We start from the raw sequence: 16,801 nt of genomic DNA on the forward strand, positions 1-16,801 counted from the left end.
TCTTCGTCTGCAAAAGGAGGTTGATAATTCTTACTTCATAATGTGGTTATGAGAAGGAAAAACAGTCGTGGAATAATGTGCTTAACACTGTGCTTGATAAAGTAAGTGTTCAGTAAACAATAGCTGCTAATGAGAGATAATGAGCATAGTGCTTGTTCTCAGGGGTTTGCAGATCTCCAAGGGGAGAAAGAGAAATAGATGGGCAATTATGTATAATTGTATAATGTTAAGTAGTGTCTTTGTAGAGGAGGGCTCAATGCTAAGTCTTCATTTATTGCTCCAGTGCAGGTGACAGTGCTATCTCCATAGCAACTAGTCCAACCCGAGGGGCCAGCCCCAACCTGTCAGTACCTAAAGGATCTTCCACCATATAGGGATCATAACTCCTAGTCCTGCCCTTAAAACACCAATAGCACTGTAAGGGTTGAGGACTCACATTTTAAATACTAACTTAGTACTCGTCCCTTAACACAGTAGTCTATACTCCAGTTGTCATGTGCCTGAAAAACAGAATTGGACATAGCACAGCTATGAGAGTCTTTGAGGAGGTGGGCACACCTGCAGGCAGGAAAGAGGAATAGAAGATAAGTTATCAAAAAAATTGTATGAAAGCACATTTTAGTCTTAATTAGAAGATGATTAGAGCCATAGGATTAGCCACTGCAGAAATAAACTCCACTCGAGGCAGATCCCGTCTGGTATGGTGTTGTCGGTGCTGATACGTTGTTTTTGTGCAGGCTTTACTGTGAAAAGGAAAACGACCCCAAACGACGCTCTTGCCAGACTGCGTTGGCCGAAATTTTGGATGTCATAGTTCGTTCTTTTGCTCCCATTCTTCCTCACTTGGCTGAAGAGGTATTCCAGCACATCCCTTATTTTAAAGGTAAGGAACATTGAATTTGTTCTCTCAATGAAAAAGATCTCCAATAAAGGTGCAGCTTCTGATTTGGGGCACTTACTCATCCACAGTGAGGACTTTGTGATGTGATGCATCTTGGTCATTCAGTACTTTCTGCACCTATTGGGAGGGAGTAGGATGAATTTCAGAGTGGTCTTTGAGCTGTCTCTAGTGCTTTCTGAAATGCAGTAGCAACTTGACAATACTGAGAAATCACTCTTCTTAAATACCTTCACAAATGCTCTGAAATATATTTTATTAGGTTTAAAACAGAAAATATAGTGTCTTTTAGTGAATATTTTTATGATTTTCTTCCTTCTGAGTGTATTAAGCTATTATAAAAATTAGAAACTAGGAAGTTGAGAAAGGAAAAGTCACTCATAATCCTACTACCCATAGACAACGCCTGTTAATTTATTTCCAAGTATCTTTTTTTCTTTGAGATCTGACTTTATATTTTGTCTTTTGTTTAAATGTAACATAAATATTTTCCAGTGCTGATAGAAATGCTTTATAAATATTTAGGATGGCTCCATAGTATCACATGATTACCACGAATAACCATCCTTGCCTCGTTCCCCATCAGTGGCCAGTGTTTAATGGTAGAGCTTTATATACAGTTAAGGACGTATGTAACTCAGTTTACTTTTTTCTCTTTTTCTGAAGAGCCCAAGAGTGTTTTTCGAACCGGGTGGATTAGCACAAGTTCTATCTGGAAGAAGCCTGGGCTGGAGGAAGCCGTGGAGAGTGCGTGTGCGATGCGGGATTCCTTTCTTGGAAGCATCCCTGGCAAAAATGCAGCCGAGTACAAGGTTATCGTTGTGATAGACCCTGGCCTGCTTTTTGAGATAATAGAGGTATGTAGCAATCTGTACCTTTTGAAATGGTGTTAGTATTAAAAGGTTTCACCTGAAATTTGTTTTTAAAAAATATCTAAATAAATTTTTTTTAAATTTAGAAATTAGGATTTCTGTCTTTCTAATCCTGATCTTATCAGATTCTTTGTTTCCTACTTCTCTGTGTGTCCTTTCCCTGTTCCTGTAAAACACGTACTCTGCAGTGTAACACGTGCATGTTACTTTATGGGGACAGGGAAGGTGTAGTGAAGTTCTGTTTAGAATGAAAGCCCTCAGGGCTATTTAGAAGATAGGTGACATGGCTCAATGGCAGTAGTGTCAGAATACATAAAAATTGGGAGTTTTATATTAAGGGTCTGGTTTTCTGAGAATTTTGTCCATTTGGAACATATCCAAAACAAATCCAAAAATAGTTCCCATTTTTATTTTGTGAGATCTGGAGAAGATTCATTTGCTCCAGCAAATTCTCACATGCATCTCAAAGCATTCATCCTATTTTTATTTCTAAAGAGGCTATCAGAATTTTCTTCTTGGGATTCTTAGGGGATTGATTGGCCAGGTTGGTTTATAGCTTAACATAATGACTTGAGATTCTTCTTTAGTCTAAATGCTTAAGAAGATAATTGGCAACGAATATCTGGTTTTAAAGTTTTACTGGTATCTGTTTTCTTAAAACATACCCATTTCATTTAGGTTGGTAAGCTGAATTAAAATTTTTAATAATTAGAGTGATTAAGATTTGAGGCTTGAACTACCCAGTTAAGTATATGATTAGTGATAACAGAGGAAATAGATCAGATGTTCACATTTTAAAACTTAAGAGTTGGGAAGCTCTGACTGCTTCGTGTATACACGAGGGCCCACTGAAGCTGCGGCCTGTCCGAAGGTGCACAGCCCACTTTTGGGCTTCTTTTCTATGTATTATGTTTCCTCTGACTTCAGTTGTTCTAAGTCATAAGCTGAAAAGAATATAGCTTGTTTTGGATCATTTACATTGGAAAAAAATACTTTGGGATTTTCAAAAACATGAATGCACTAATGTGTTTTCCTTGGGAATCACACCGAGTAGGCTGTCGGGTGGAGTCCTGGTTCTACCAATTACTAATCACATGAACTTGTTAAAATCAAATTAACCTCTTTGAGAGAAAACCTCCTGTTTTCTCATAGGCTTTTTCAAAAAAGAAATGTCTATATTAGCTCACAAACTCGTTTTTAAAGATCAAAATTACAATGAAAAATGTAGAAGCGTTATCAAACATCTAAGTACAGTGTGCTGCAGAAGGTGTCTGTGTATTCTTCACATTGTCACCACTGGTCTCCCTTGCTAAGAGCAGGTCTTTGTGGAGATAGTATCTACACTCCCAGTGTAGGAAGCATGACCTGGGGAAAAAAGGCTACGCACTTTGAGGCTGACACACCTGGACTGGAGTTGCAGATCTACAACTTACTGGTTGAGAAACATGGGCAAGTTAACTTCTTTGCCTGTTTCTTCGTTTGTAAAGTAAGAATAATAAACACCATATATGTTCTTTGTGACAATTAGAAATAAGAAACATTTAGCATCAAGCAAAGTGAAGTACCTGGCATGGTGTATATTCTTAGTGAATACCGTTGGAAATCTTTAGTTTTATACTAGTAAGAATTGATGATTTATTAGTAGTATTAGCTCAGGATGTATGGTATCAAAGGGTCTATTTTTTAACTCCAGTTTATGGTAAAGTCTGATTGAATCAGTGACTTTCACATTTACTTCCAGATGCTACAAGCTGAGGAGACTTCCAGCACCTCCCAGTTGACCGAACTGATGATGGCGTCCGAATCAACTTTACTGGCTCAGGAACCACGAGAGATGGCTGCAGATGCGATTGAGCTTAAAGGGACATTCCTAATCAATTTAGAAGGTAAGAAGGAGGTGAAAGTAACAAGTGGTATCTAAAGAATAATTATAGGTCATCTGCAACTTCCCAATGTGCTGGATTTATTCTAAAGGCAGACACATATTTGGATTCCATCTTTCCATGGAAATAATGTAAACCAGTGCCAAGTTTCTCAGCCAGCTCTTCAAAGTGTCCTTCCTACCTGATGATCCTGGGAACTGAAGGCTAGGTTAGAAGAGGGAGATTCCTTTATGTCCTTTGAATAAATAATAGTCACTGTATGTGAAGTTAGTCCGACTTGTCCTTTTCCCTTTTGGGTCCCTGTCCTTTGACACTTAGTACCCAGGTACTGCCCGGCCCTGCCTACTCTTCCCCAAAGTTGATTGTAAACTTTCCTATTATGCACATTCCAAATTAAAATAGTATTTAGCCATTCTTAATGAAGGGTTAAGGAACCAATTCTGCTGAGCGCATTCTCACTGTGGTAAAAGTGAGCTTTTTGTCAAAATTTCTGTTATAGGAGGAGATTTCATCAACCTGAGTCATCTTTATTGATGGAGGTGGAGTATCATTAATAGAGTAACAAGCAGATATTTGGGCAGTGGGGATGTTGCTTATGTTTTCATAATAGCTTTCAGGTACTAGCAGGAGAGAGGCGGCCAATTTATAGGCATCTGTTTAAATTTGGGCTTGGCAACATTGACCATGTATTAATAGTAACGTTTCTGGCTTAACTTGCTTTTTATAATGTTAATGTACATTCTCTGTATGACCAGAAAATAATTTACTCTTTATCAGTCTGAGGTCTAAGGGTTAATGGGAGAGAAGTTTTTGGTTCCTTTTGTCCAAACTGAGAAGTTTCGAGTGGGGACACTACAGTTGTCACTGTAATTTGGCTTTTTAAAATTCTTAGTCAAGTATGCAGCTGGAGAGAGGCAGTGTTGTTCATCAGACCTATACCCGGATTCAGAGCCAGAAAGCCTGTTCTGCGTGAGTAGACACAGTACTCAGTGACTTGGGGAAAAATTAGTTAATCTCACTGAGTTACAGGGTCTCAGATTCCTCAGCTCCTCACTTGTCAAGTTTGTGATCCCATTATCTTGGCTATTTAGGCAGTAGGACAGATGGGGCAGTATCTGACAAGCTTTACCAAGGCAGGAAGGAGAAAGCAAGCTCTGAAAGAGGAGCCCCTGTAAACCTAGTAAGAAATAATGATACAAGTTGAATGGCCTATTTGAAATACTGATGCATTGTTCTTTCATAGGCGGTGATATTCGTGAAGAGTCTTCATACAAAGTAATTGTCATGCCAACTACCAAAGAAAAATGCCCTCGCTGTTGGAAGTATACAGCTGAGTCTTCAGATACACTCTGTCCTCGATGTGCAGAAGTTGTTGGCGGAAAATAGTACCCTGACGTTTATAGCTCTCTGAGCAAGACAGTACAAGCTGCAAGTTCAGATGGATTGTCTACAATATTGGAAAGAAATCCAAGCTCTAGGTAATGGGTGGAAGAGTAAATGATGGATGAGGGTCAAAATAAAAATTAGAAATATTTCCTGTAACTAGAGAAAGAATTATGTATATATACGTGCAGAAATATATATACGTGTGGATGGGTATGTATCTCTACATATCCATAACATACTCAGAACACAGACACATATTCAGCTTGCCTTCAAATATGGCCGAACAGAAAATGTTTTATATTTTATAAATATTTTTGACTCAGTATTTAAGTTCTATGATGTCTGAAAATAAAGGTATTCTGGAAAATTATTGCCTGATGTTGGTGCAGAAGTTGTGATAAAGTGAAAGTAAGTGTCGTTGTGAAGGGGGATGGCAAAGGTGTGTTTTCCTTGAGATTAAAAAAGTCATTCCATTCTGCCCACCAGTGAACATCAGCCTTTTCAGAACAGCTAGTTTTTTGGGCTGGATTAGAAAGAGGGGAATTCATTATTAAAGATGGGAATAAATCTCTTAATACTTACACTTATGAATATTAAAGAAACAACATGAAAGCTGAAAATTTATTTCACTAATATATATAAGTTCACAACAATGAACAGACACAGAAAATAGCAGTATATACAGAATTTCACTACTTACAATACAACAGATAAATAATATTCATTTTATAAACAATTCAGCATTGGATTGAACTCTTTTAAGGATGGCCAAATCTTTTCAGCAGAAATCTAACTTTCAGAAGCCCAGCAAACCCACCTCTATCAGGGTGAGAGATGGCTTTTCCTGTTGCTAAAGTGGACAGTAAAAATATTTGTCTCTTATAAATGAAATGGACCACAACTCCTCCTCTAAGTGAATGTTATATTTAATGTAAGCCTAATATTATTAAATCTGTTTTTTGTGATTTTAGATTGCAATTAACCATGTTTTAAAAAAGCAATTTAAATGTAACAGTGTTTACTTTGACCATAGATGAATTTTTATAACTAAGGTGAAACTTTTTGTTCTTTTTGCAAAAGTATGAAGCGTTTAGAAGCTTGGTTCTATATACCTCTTTATCTACATTTATCCTAGCCCCTCTAGTTCTACATCTAAACACAACCTGTAATGTAGAAGTCATGATTATTTTAATACTTTTGTTTTTTTTCAGCATTATACAATAGAATTAATTTAACAAGATAAAAATGTATTTAACATTAATGAAGAAAGATGTGTGGGGATGGTGGGGAATATGTCTAGGAAAACACTACTGATTATTGGCTTCCCATCAATAACTGCAGTAAGTGCCACATGCCTTTGTTTCAGAAACCACCCATTCTACATCAAATCTAACTCCTTTATTTGTGGCTCTTCATTGTTATGGAATGTATACATACGTGTTTATTTTTCTTTCTTCCTATCATATTTATTTTACAAGTCCTTGACGAAGTAGTATTTAACTGATTTTCTTAGCCATACAACTCCGAATTCAACTTCTTAAAATTCTGTGAATGTTAAATTTTAAGATAACAAATATAACTAGAGACTCAATGATTTGTGTTATGGTTCTGGGAGTCATATTTCAGCTTATTATTCTCAGCAACTCCCAGATTTATGTGTCCTACCAGAGTAAGTTTAACCAGTTTTATTATCTAAAATGCTTAAGTATCCCCCTAAAGGGATAATGGAATTGAGGATTTAATCTTTAAAAATGCCTATAATTCTAAGTTTCTTGGACCAGCCTCCTTAAATTCATACTACTTTCAAAGTATTTAGAAAAACCACAGGAAGAACTAATCTCTTACAACATAAATAACAAGTGACTACTTCTATAAAGCTAGACATGTGTACAAGAATTCTAGAATGTGTCCCGCTGGGGCAGTGGAAACCAAGCAGAGGCTGGGAGGCTGGACTAGCTTAAGGCCCTTTGCATTGCTGCCACGCTACAAAATACGTGCCTCGATCAGACTCACAGGCCCTTACCCCAAATAAAATACTCAAGACATCTTAAACATTTATCTTGCATGATTTTAAATTTGACAGTTACTTAAACAGTTACTAAGTTTTAGCCAGTTAAATTCTTATTTGGATGTGATCTCTTAACTCAAACATCAGGAGTATGTCCCTAAAGGACCTATACTCCTCCACCCTGTACAATTGCTAGAGTTGGCTTTTTACAAGGAAGTGAAGAAACATACCTCTGTATCACAGTGAGTTACTCTACTATGAATCATAACAATGGTGATCCATGACAGATACTAGTAATTGCCCTGTCTGGCTACATTCTAAAGATAGACTGTAATAAGTACTTGGTATTTGTAGAGCTTAAAGCACTTTTTTAATAGAGTGTTAGGGGGTTTTGTTTTTGTTGTGGGAGATGAGGGTCTCACTATATTGCCAAGGTTGGTCTTGAACTCCTGGGCTCAAGCAATCCTCCCACCTCAGCCTCCCAAGTGGCTACAGTTTGGTTTTAATCAGTAAATATTTATTTAGCACTTGGACTGTTCTAGGCACAATAGGGTACAAAATTAGTTGTATTTTATCCTCTCAACCCAGCTGTGAGGTAGGTTTGCTAAAGCTTTAATACCACTAAGCATTTTTTTCTGTACTGTTCCAAAGGACAGAAAACATTACCAAATCCCAGAAGTAGACATTTCTAAACACTTGTAGGAAAAATAAAGTTGGACTTAAAAATTTTTAGTATCTCTGCCTTTTTTTTTTACATAAGTTTTACAAGATAATACATTTTTACAATTACCTGATATGGATACAACTTTGCAACTTGGCAAGAAGCAAATCTTAACTTACATGATAATTAATTTGCTGCATCGTTTGCATCTCAGATTCTCAATTTTGGCAAGTACAACAGGTTAAGGGTTCTATGTAGTGTCCCTTCTGATAAACAGGATGATCCTGAACCCATTCTTCCTCCTCAAACAAGGCCATCCTCCTCTGATGGCAACAGCAGAACCTCTGGGAAAGGAACCTTCCAGCATCCAGAACTCCCGGGTGGCAGCCCAGTATGGGGTTTCAAGCATGATAAACAAAAGCATTTTCATAACATTTATTAAAACAGTGGGATGTATCTCTAACTCCACTGATGAGGACTGTACATGAACACATTTAAATTTAATTACAACAATAACATTTTAGATGTGAAATATAGAATCCTATAAGAACGTAATCTGTAAATTATAACCAATTTTAAATAGCAAAGTTTTAACAGTAAAGCTACTTCAGTGTCTGAATTAGAAATAAACAGTAAAACATCTGTATTAATTGTAGTGTAATTGATTTGTTCATATTTTATCTTCAGTATTAACCAAAGAAGTGAAGTTTAGCCAGGATTGTACTTTCTAAAAGTTATATATATTTTAATTTTTTTTTACAAAAGAAAAAAAGACATACTCTCCAAAAATTCCAGATCTTACTATGTAAAATAACCATGCACTAATTCGTGTTGTAATCACACAGCTGTAGACGACGGTCAGTGGGTGAGTGTCATGAGGAAGGAATGGAGATGGCTTCCACAGCTTCAATGAGGTGTAAGGCTAGACTGTACTGCCCATGTTTTTCTGGTAAAAGCTCAATTACTTTATTTACTAGTTTTGCTGTTGTTGCAATTGGCACTTCAGTGTTTTGCAGATCCTGGGGATCCTAAAAACAGGCCACAAAAACACCCTATTAGTTATATAAAATGACACCATAGTTACTGACTAAACAGTGATCACAACGGTTATTTCCCAATAAAAATGCTTGTCTTTGGAACTGGGTGAATTAAACTAGTCATTCCAATTTTCATCCTACTTGTTACTGAACAGGCATTTGAGAAAACATCAATGACCTCTCTGATCTCGCCCTGTTCCCGTACTCACCATTGCTTTCAGCCAGGTGCACAGCGTGGGCGAGAGTCTGGCAAGCAACTCCATTCCCTCTTTGGTCTGCGTGTGGAGCAGCGCGTGCGCCAGCCTCTGCCCCGTCAGCACGAGCAGCTGAGAGGCAAGGACCTCTTTGTCGTGAACCTGTAGAATGGCCTGAGGACAGGGACGTGGGGAAATGATATAGTCAGAGCCAACAGATTTACTTATCCTGTAGGAAAGGGGGGGGTTGCCAGTGAAGAGATTCTAGTTCATTTTTGGGCTGTGGCCACGGACACAACCAAAGGGAAATCCAAATGGAACGTAGCATTTAAACCTGAATTTCTGCTCATCGGCTAATTTTTCTTCTCTCATCACCTTATTTTTCAATCCAGTATTACTATATACAATGTGGGGTTTTCAAGCTTTTGACAAATAAAGGGAATTATATTAGATCATGTCGTGAGTACCTAAAACCCTCTAATGGCTTCTGAATACACTTAGAATAATAACCATAGACTCAGAGACCTATAACCTGGCCCCTGCCAGCCTCCTCTCGTACTTCTTTACCCCTCGCTTCCTGTTTGCTCAGCCATACGCCTTTCTGGTCCGGGACCTAGTCACACTAGTCCCTACCTCAGGGCCTTTGCATTTCTTATTACTTCTGTCTCAAGCACTGTTCCCCAGCTTTCTGAGTGGCTGGCTGCTGCTTATCCTTAGGGGCTCAGTTTAAGTGTCATTTTCTCTAAGCACTCTTCTTGTAGTAGCTCCTGTTTGTTCATATGATCCTGTTTCACGGTACTTGTCACTCAATACAAAATTTAGCGTGCTTTTCTGCCCGTCAGTAGACTATCAATGCCATGAGGAAGGAACCTGGCCTGTTTTGTTTACTGCTATAGCCCTGTGCACCAAGCAGGCCTGGCACCCTGTAGGAATTTAGTTGATTATATTTTTATATTTCAATATTCTATTGTTCTTTTTCTGTGCCTGGAAGTTCTAACAAAAGAGCAAAGAGCTTTTTTGGAAACTTTACTGATTCTTTATTCCAACTATCAATCTTATAATTTGAGCTCAATTAACATTCATAGGGTCACGATTACCTCTTCTGCCAAGTGGTCAACTCCATAGTTGTAGAGTTCCCCAACATAATGCCGTTTGACAACGTCCTCGCTCACTTGAAGGTGATGGGCTAAATCCACAGCTAGAACTGGCCAGTCTTGGTCTTTCCCGAAAAGAGTGGCTGTTGCCTCTTCTGAGGGATCCTTGTCCTTTCTGACTGAATGTTGGGCCTGGACAGCTGCACTGACAACTTTCAGTAAGAACTTGAAAATGGAGAAGAGATACAGCAATGTCTTATTAGTATGTTTCATTAAAAATATCTAAATCAAAGCAATTGTTGGCTTTTCTGTCAATTATAGTGGCTATTATGTTAAAACTGTTTATCAAAAAAAGAACACATAATTTAAAGGGAAACTAGCTCTCGAGAATACTCTGAAAGTGGTCATCCTTTTAAAGGCCAAACAGATTTTTGCTTTACTGTTTTTTACCAGAAACAAAGAGGAAATCCAATAGCTGTAATTTACCTGTTGTCGTGCAGAAATAAAATTTGGATCCATTTCCCCACTAGGTAATAACTGAATTGAAGTTAGGTCTTTGAAGAATGCATTTTTTCCCTAAAGAGACAGAGATCAAGAAAACTGGTAACTGTGGATTATTAAGTAGAGAAAAAGGGAAAGATGAACAAAACATTAAGCCATTTAATCAGGAATAACTCAGGGTTAATTTTTATTTTCTCCTTGCACAATAAGATTTTAGACTTTTGTTCATTTAATGTTATAACAATTATTTAATATGTAGCAGGCAGCCTTTAAGATGGTCCCCAATGGTCCCTTCCTGCTTTTGTGCCTGTGAGGACTCCTCCCCTTGAACGTGGGCTGGGTGACTTGCTGCTAGTAGATAGAATTCGGCAGAGATGACAGCATGTCACTTCCAGGATTTACTGCTGCTGTCTTGAACACTCACATTCTTACTCACTCAGGGAACAGCTCCATGCTGTGAGCCACCCTATGGAGAGGCACACGTGGCAAAGAACTGATTCTTGCCAACAATCATGCTTGGAAGTGAATTACTCTACCCCCATCCCATTTGAGCCTTTAGATGCGGCCACAGCCCAGCGAGCATCCTAACTATGGCTGCAAGAGAGACTAAGCCAGAGGCACCTACTAAGGGGAAAACAGATTCGTGACCCACAAAGACTGAGTAATAAATGTGATCAGCCACTAAGTTTTGAGATAATTTGCTTTGTAGTAATAGATAATACATAGTATGTACTCTGAATCCTTTGAAAAACACTTGAATTGTTTAAAAACGCCTCGTTTAAGAGAATGAATGTGTGTCTGATGAGTCAAAACAGTATCAGAAAATGGGATTTCAGAGGTTCCTTGGAAGGAAATGTCCTACAGAGCAGAGAGCACTGGCCTTTAAGCCGGAAGACCCAGGCTCTAGTCCCAGGCCCCCAACTTCCAACCAGGTTGCCTTGGGTGACTCCACCAACTTGGGTTATTCTTTCTTCTTCTACAAACAAGTCATCAGTGTATCTTCTAATACACTTTCCACACCTAATCATCTGTGAGTGTAGGTCATCAAGTGTGACTGCCAAGTAGGCTGGAGCTACTCATCCTTCAGTGATGACAAATACTAGATTTCCCAGAGCAGCCCGTTACATTTTGGACATCACTGTGAGAGATTCACTGTATACTCACCCACAATTTGTTACTTTGTAATTCCTACTTGGTGGTCTTAGCTATAAGGGTTGTAATAGTACCACGTATTATTTACTATGTGCCAAACACCGCTAATTATGTTGAGTAGGTCAATTAACCCTCACAACAACCCTGAGGTAGGCAACAGAATTACCTCCATTTTCTGAATGAGAAAACTGAGACTAAGAGAAACTAAGTAATTCTAGTTAGCAAATGGTAACACTGGGATTCTGTTTCACCAGCTACCAGACCACACTGCCTCTCTATGTAGTCTATGTAGATGACAGACACGCAGCTGTCTGAGGTCATCTCAGCATGACACGGGTTGACACTTAACTTCCTAACTGTGCTGGTCCGATTCTGGATATGTCCTGGTTTCACAAAGTCCCTCTTTGAGGGAAGTACTGAGCTGGGCACTTAATTTTGGTAATTTTTTTTTTTTTAAACTTTTAAGTACCCTTTTCTTTTACAATCTTAAATGAAAGATATAATAATCCATTCAAAATCTTTACTCACAATGTAAGTAGTATGTAATGTTATTTCATTAGGAAGATGAAGATTTGTCATCAGACTTCTCCTGCCCTGTCTTTCAAAAGTAAACTCTTGGAATCTAAATGTTAAATGTTGCTGATAAAAAACAAATTTCTCAAAACGTATTATTTCTGCTTAGTTTACACCTTCAAACTTAACATGTCCAAAATCGTTCTAAATGGGCTTCCTTGTAAAGGTAGACCCAGTCTCCAAAGCTTGAAACTGGATTTAATTGTAACCCCTTCCATCTCCTTGAGCTCTATACCCAATCTGCTATTCAGTTACTGACTCCCCAAATCCCTTCATGACTTTGTTACCTTCCCTGAGTCCACATCCTCACCAGCTCCTACTTTCAGGGGTTTCCCGCACTCTACTCACTGTGTCCTCCAGTCTCTTCTGCATACCACTGCCATGTAACTTTTCTTTAACATCTTAACTATAAATGCATTAAACATTTAATGAGCTCCTATTATGTGCTAGGCAGGGCACGTGGACATAAGAACACAGTAAAGAGGCGAGAAGTTCACGGAATATAGACAAAGACGTTGAAGAGAAGATGACACTTAAGTAATAACCTGAAACATGAAAAGGAGTTGGCCGTACAAAATAGCTGCCTGTGAAAACTGAGTATCACAAACGAAGACAAGAAGTAATGAAATGTATGATCTCTCTGAGGGGAGGGAGGGTTAACGATAGTCAGCCAGGGGGAAGGGGGAAGGCTGATGAAACAGGAAAGGTGAGTGACGGCTGTGGGGAGCCTCCTGGTTCCATGTTTCCATGTTTTAGGGGTTCTATTAGGATCATATTCCCAGGTCTCCTGCTTCACCCCACACTCACTCCTCCCCAAGATGCACTGGCGAATTTAGGAGAAGGAGCTGAACATTCTCAACAGCCCCTTGCTTTCCCTCTTTAGGGAGGCAGTCTTGCCACGGGGAGAGCATGTCCTCTGCTCCTATAGGGCAGGGACTTCAGGGGAAGCCTTCAGGGGCCCCAGCTGTGCTTGTCCTTGAGTGCACAAGTCTCTCACACAAGGGGGAAACAATAGACCCACTTTCCCACCGGGTGTTCTCCAACCTAGCTTCCAGCAGTAAGGCACTAAGTAATAAAGTTGACATTTTTCTCTCCAATGGTCTGAATCCTGTGTCTGTCTCTCATTTGACACCTGCATGGGGAAGAAAAGGGTTTTACTATCCACAGCAGCCAAACTGTGAAGGTCTCGTACATATTCTACTAACAAGTTTGGACCGGACCCTGCAGGGCAGCCAAAATGTCAGGCATGGGACTAACAGGATCAGACCTCTGTCTTGGGAAGACAGCCCTCACAGCATGGCACTGGAGAGAGAGAAAGTGGAGGCAGGGAGATGAGGAAGGGGCTGCTGTCAGCCGAGGGAAAGATGATGAGGCCTGAACTAGAGCGACCGTGCTGGAGAGGAACAGACAGATACGATGTAAGGAGATTTACAAGAATGAATTTACAATAAAGTAAATTAGCTAGAAGTACGGAATTAGACAGAACACTTAGGTTTCTAGCTTTTGCCAGTGCAGAAATTATGACATCATTAATCAAATAACCAGGCCAGGAAATTCAGGAGAACAGTAGATTTAGGTCAGGGGCAGGATGGGGGTGAGGATTGGCAGATATATTTTAGATATGAAGTGTCTGAAGTCCCATAGGACATTCAGAGAGAGACGTTCAGTAGTAATATATGCCCCAAACTCTGGGGATAGGTCAGACCTAGAGATACGTGATAGGGAAAAACATGTGTATCCAGGAAGAACATGGAGAATGAGAAAGGCAGACACGAGAGAGCAAAACTCCAAGGGACACCAACATGTAGGGTAAATCAGAAGAATGGCATCAAGCAGGGAATAAAAGAGTTGGAACCTCACAATGAATTATTCTACACAAGTCACAAAAGTACTGAACAACTTCTATTAAATAAGAAAATCCATGTGTCTGCTAAACCTGCAGCTTTAAAATAGCTCTGAAATCCTCTGAGGTACTCACCTTACTGTCAAAAAGCGAAAGTGGCTTCACAGACTTCAGGGAAAACCTCATGACTGCGTACAAGATGGAGCACAGGATGGAGTGGTGCTCCACCAGCGGGTAGTGGATGTGCTTCTGTTCAAGGGCCAGTTCCACTATTGAGATTGGTCCTTCCACCGAGAGCCAGGCATCCTCAGTATCCAGGACAGGGACCTGCATTTCATCCCTGCTAACATCTGCCTACGGGTTTTGAGAATGGAGGACTGTGTTCAGAATTGGCAAACTAATAGCTCACAAATATCCTTATCAGTTTATCACAGGCAAAGTGCAAACCCATACTCCAGATCCCCTAAAACTGTAATAAAAACACAAAATTTAATAACAATTTAATAAGAAAACATCACTACTTTTTAGGCTTACGTCAAAAGAAATGAATAAATGAGAAACAATCTCATTAAAATAGTCCTTTCTTAAGTCCCCTGATTTTCAGAATAGTATCTTAGGAGCAGTTCAGAATAATAATACACCTCTTTTACCTCCATTAAAGTCTGAAGAAGATCCAAGCAGGAGCCAAGGAAAGATGTCACTGCTGTGTCACTCATTCCCACATCCTGTTTTTAAAAAGGAAAACAATTAGGCCCTGCAACAAAACTGCTATAGTTACTATCACAAAAACAAAAAACAGAATACAACGCACTTCTTTAACTTTTTGCACTAAATAGGCAAGAATTTGAAAGTCAAGGCATTAGCATGTTTAAGTTCCTTCTTTTAGATTCTTTAGAGTCAACTAATTTTAAAGTTAGGCTTTAAAAAGTGGTACTACTATCAACTTTAAAAAATTAACATTCTTTATGTATTGTAAAGATGCATTCTCATCAGTTACTACAGATGGCGGCACTCCTGTGCTCATTGTTCAGTTTCCAGTTGATAGCCAAATCATCATGGTACATGGGAGATGTACACACAAGAGTCCAACTTGGAAAGTTCTAAGAAAACAGCCCGGTTGGTTTCAGAGCATCTTTTAAAGACTGAACTGAACCCTCAGAACAAAACTAGAATCCCAAGCTTGAGAACTAAATATCACATTTGTGCTGTGGGCAACAGATGGTTCCCGTTGGCTCCCTTATAGGGCTTGTCCAAGGGGTCACTGCATTTGGGTGCAATCTTTTTTAAACTAATAACCAATACATTCCTCACAGTCTCAAAGTAAATAATTCAAAGTGTGTGGGCACGTATATAACTAGTCATACAACCCCTCTTAAGAACACACTAGAATAACTCTCCAACAATGGTGATTTTTTGGGAACTGAGGGCCTGTAACAGCTGGATTCATGTGTCCCAATTATTTCTTAAAGATATTTGTAATATGAACATTTCAAATTTCTAAGCAAAAGCTACTAGCACTATTAATCACTGGCCCCAAATACAAACCCAGTATCCGTGGATTGGAATATTATTCAAGACTAATGTTGTGTCTATACAATGGTTATTACATATAGGTAAACCAAATTCACTATTCATATGAAACTACTTCAATTTGATGTTAGATGCTTCTATTATAAATTTCTAATCTGAAGTAGAGAAAAAATATGCAACAATGGTAGCATGTTACGCTCCTGTTCACAGTCCAAAGTTGAACACATCTTATGAAAACTTAGCTTAAACATGCTGACAATCTGGAAAGCTGAATTAAAATTGGCCATAGTTCACAATCAGTTTCCTTAATATAAGTATTCTCTTTTCATTTTCCTTATCTCCAGATATGTCATCAAATTGGTAAAAAGCAAAGTTCACCCCTACAGTTAATAAGGTACTATATGAAGTGTAGGATTAACTGTAATTATACAATAACTATGGAAGATCACTTACCCTTCGGCATAACCTATCCTTTGGTGCTTTTCCAACCTAAGATAAAAAGACACAAAATGCTGTAATACTTAATAATTTAAATCAAGAGGCATTCCTACGGTATATAAAGTAAAAAGTAACCAAATTTTAAAACTATATATACAGCTATAAATAAATGTGACAACCTTTCATTAGTTAACTGTGGCTTCTACCAACAGTAGAAGCAATTAATTTTGTGGTGGAACTTAAATTTATCACCCTGGGCTCACAAATAATCCTTTTCAAACATAAATTATATATTTTTGAACTCATTAAATAAGAAAAAACTACCCAAAAATCCAGTCCTTACTTTGTGCAAATAACTATGTTGCCTCAAAACCCAGAGCCAAACTTGAAGCTACTAATAAAGAGGGCCTAAGAATTTTGCCAGTTGATAAAGACATACAATAGTTTGAAGTGGTCAGAAAGAAGGAAAAACACTCTAACGCAGACAGGAGTGCTATTCCTAGCTCAGAAAGATTTCCTTGATTCAGTAAATACGTACTAAGATTCTACTGGCTATGTCTACAGGGCAATAAGTGGGAGGTAAAAGTTCTGTCCTCAGCACTGTTATTTGATAGGACGAGACACTCACAGGAGACAGTGGAGAAGGGACTCCAGTACAAAAGACTCTTCACCTCACTACCTCCTGCTGAGATTACTGCAGCGGCCTTTGAACAACCAGGCTCAGCTCACTC

At 38.7% G+C, this 16,801-nt stretch overlaps 2 protein-coding genes across 3 annotated transcripts in view; one reads left to right on the forward strand and one right to left on the reverse strand.

Moving 5' to 3' along the window:
• Positions 1-5,409, forward strand: part of IARS2 (isoleucyl-tRNA synthetase 2, mitochondrial) — a 45,399-nt gene extending 39,990 nt beyond the window's left edge. Inside the window, exons 20-23 of the mRNA XM_045536308.1 lie at positions 738-883; positions 1,565-1,755; positions 3,512-3,656; positions 4,897-5,409. Of these exons, the coding sequence (XP_045392264.1) occupies positions 738-883; positions 1,565-1,755; positions 3,512-3,656; positions 4,897-5,039 (625 nt within the window). The 3' untranslated portion in view covers positions 5,040-5,409. The remainder of the gene's footprint in view (positions 1-737; positions 884-1,564; positions 1,756-3,511; positions 3,657-4,896) is intronic.
• Positions 5,410-5,642: 233 nt separating this feature from the next.
• RAB3GAP2 (RAB3 GTPase activating non-catalytic protein subunit 2) overlaps positions 5,643-16,801 on the reverse strand; it is a 76,375-nt gene continuing 65,216 nt past the window's right edge. For both annotated transcript variants that reach the window (XM_045536306.1, XM_045536307.1), the window contains exons 29-35: positions 16,086-16,121; positions 14,753-14,827; positions 14,238-14,456; positions 10,520-10,609; positions 10,037-10,258; positions 8,955-9,113; positions 5,643-8,736 (exon numbers count right to left, since the gene is read on the reverse strand). In XM_045536306.1, the coding sequence (XP_045392262.1) occupies positions 8,581-8,736; positions 8,955-9,113; positions 10,037-10,258; positions 10,520-10,609; positions 14,238-14,456; positions 14,753-14,827; positions 16,086-16,121 (957 nt within the window). In that variant the 3' untranslated portion in view covers positions 5,643-8,580. The remainder of the gene's footprint in view (positions 8,737-8,954; positions 9,114-10,036; positions 10,259-10,519; positions 10,610-14,237; positions 14,457-14,752; positions 14,828-16,085; positions 16,122-16,801) is intronic.

This window comes from Lemur catta, chromosome 23 (assembly GCF_020740605.2).
Source record: "Lemur catta isolate mLemCat1 chromosome 23, mLemCat1.pri, whole genome shotgun sequence".
In the NCBI taxonomy this organism is placed as follows: domain Eukaryota; kingdom Metazoa; phylum Chordata; class Mammalia; order Primates; family Lemuridae; genus Lemur; species Lemur catta.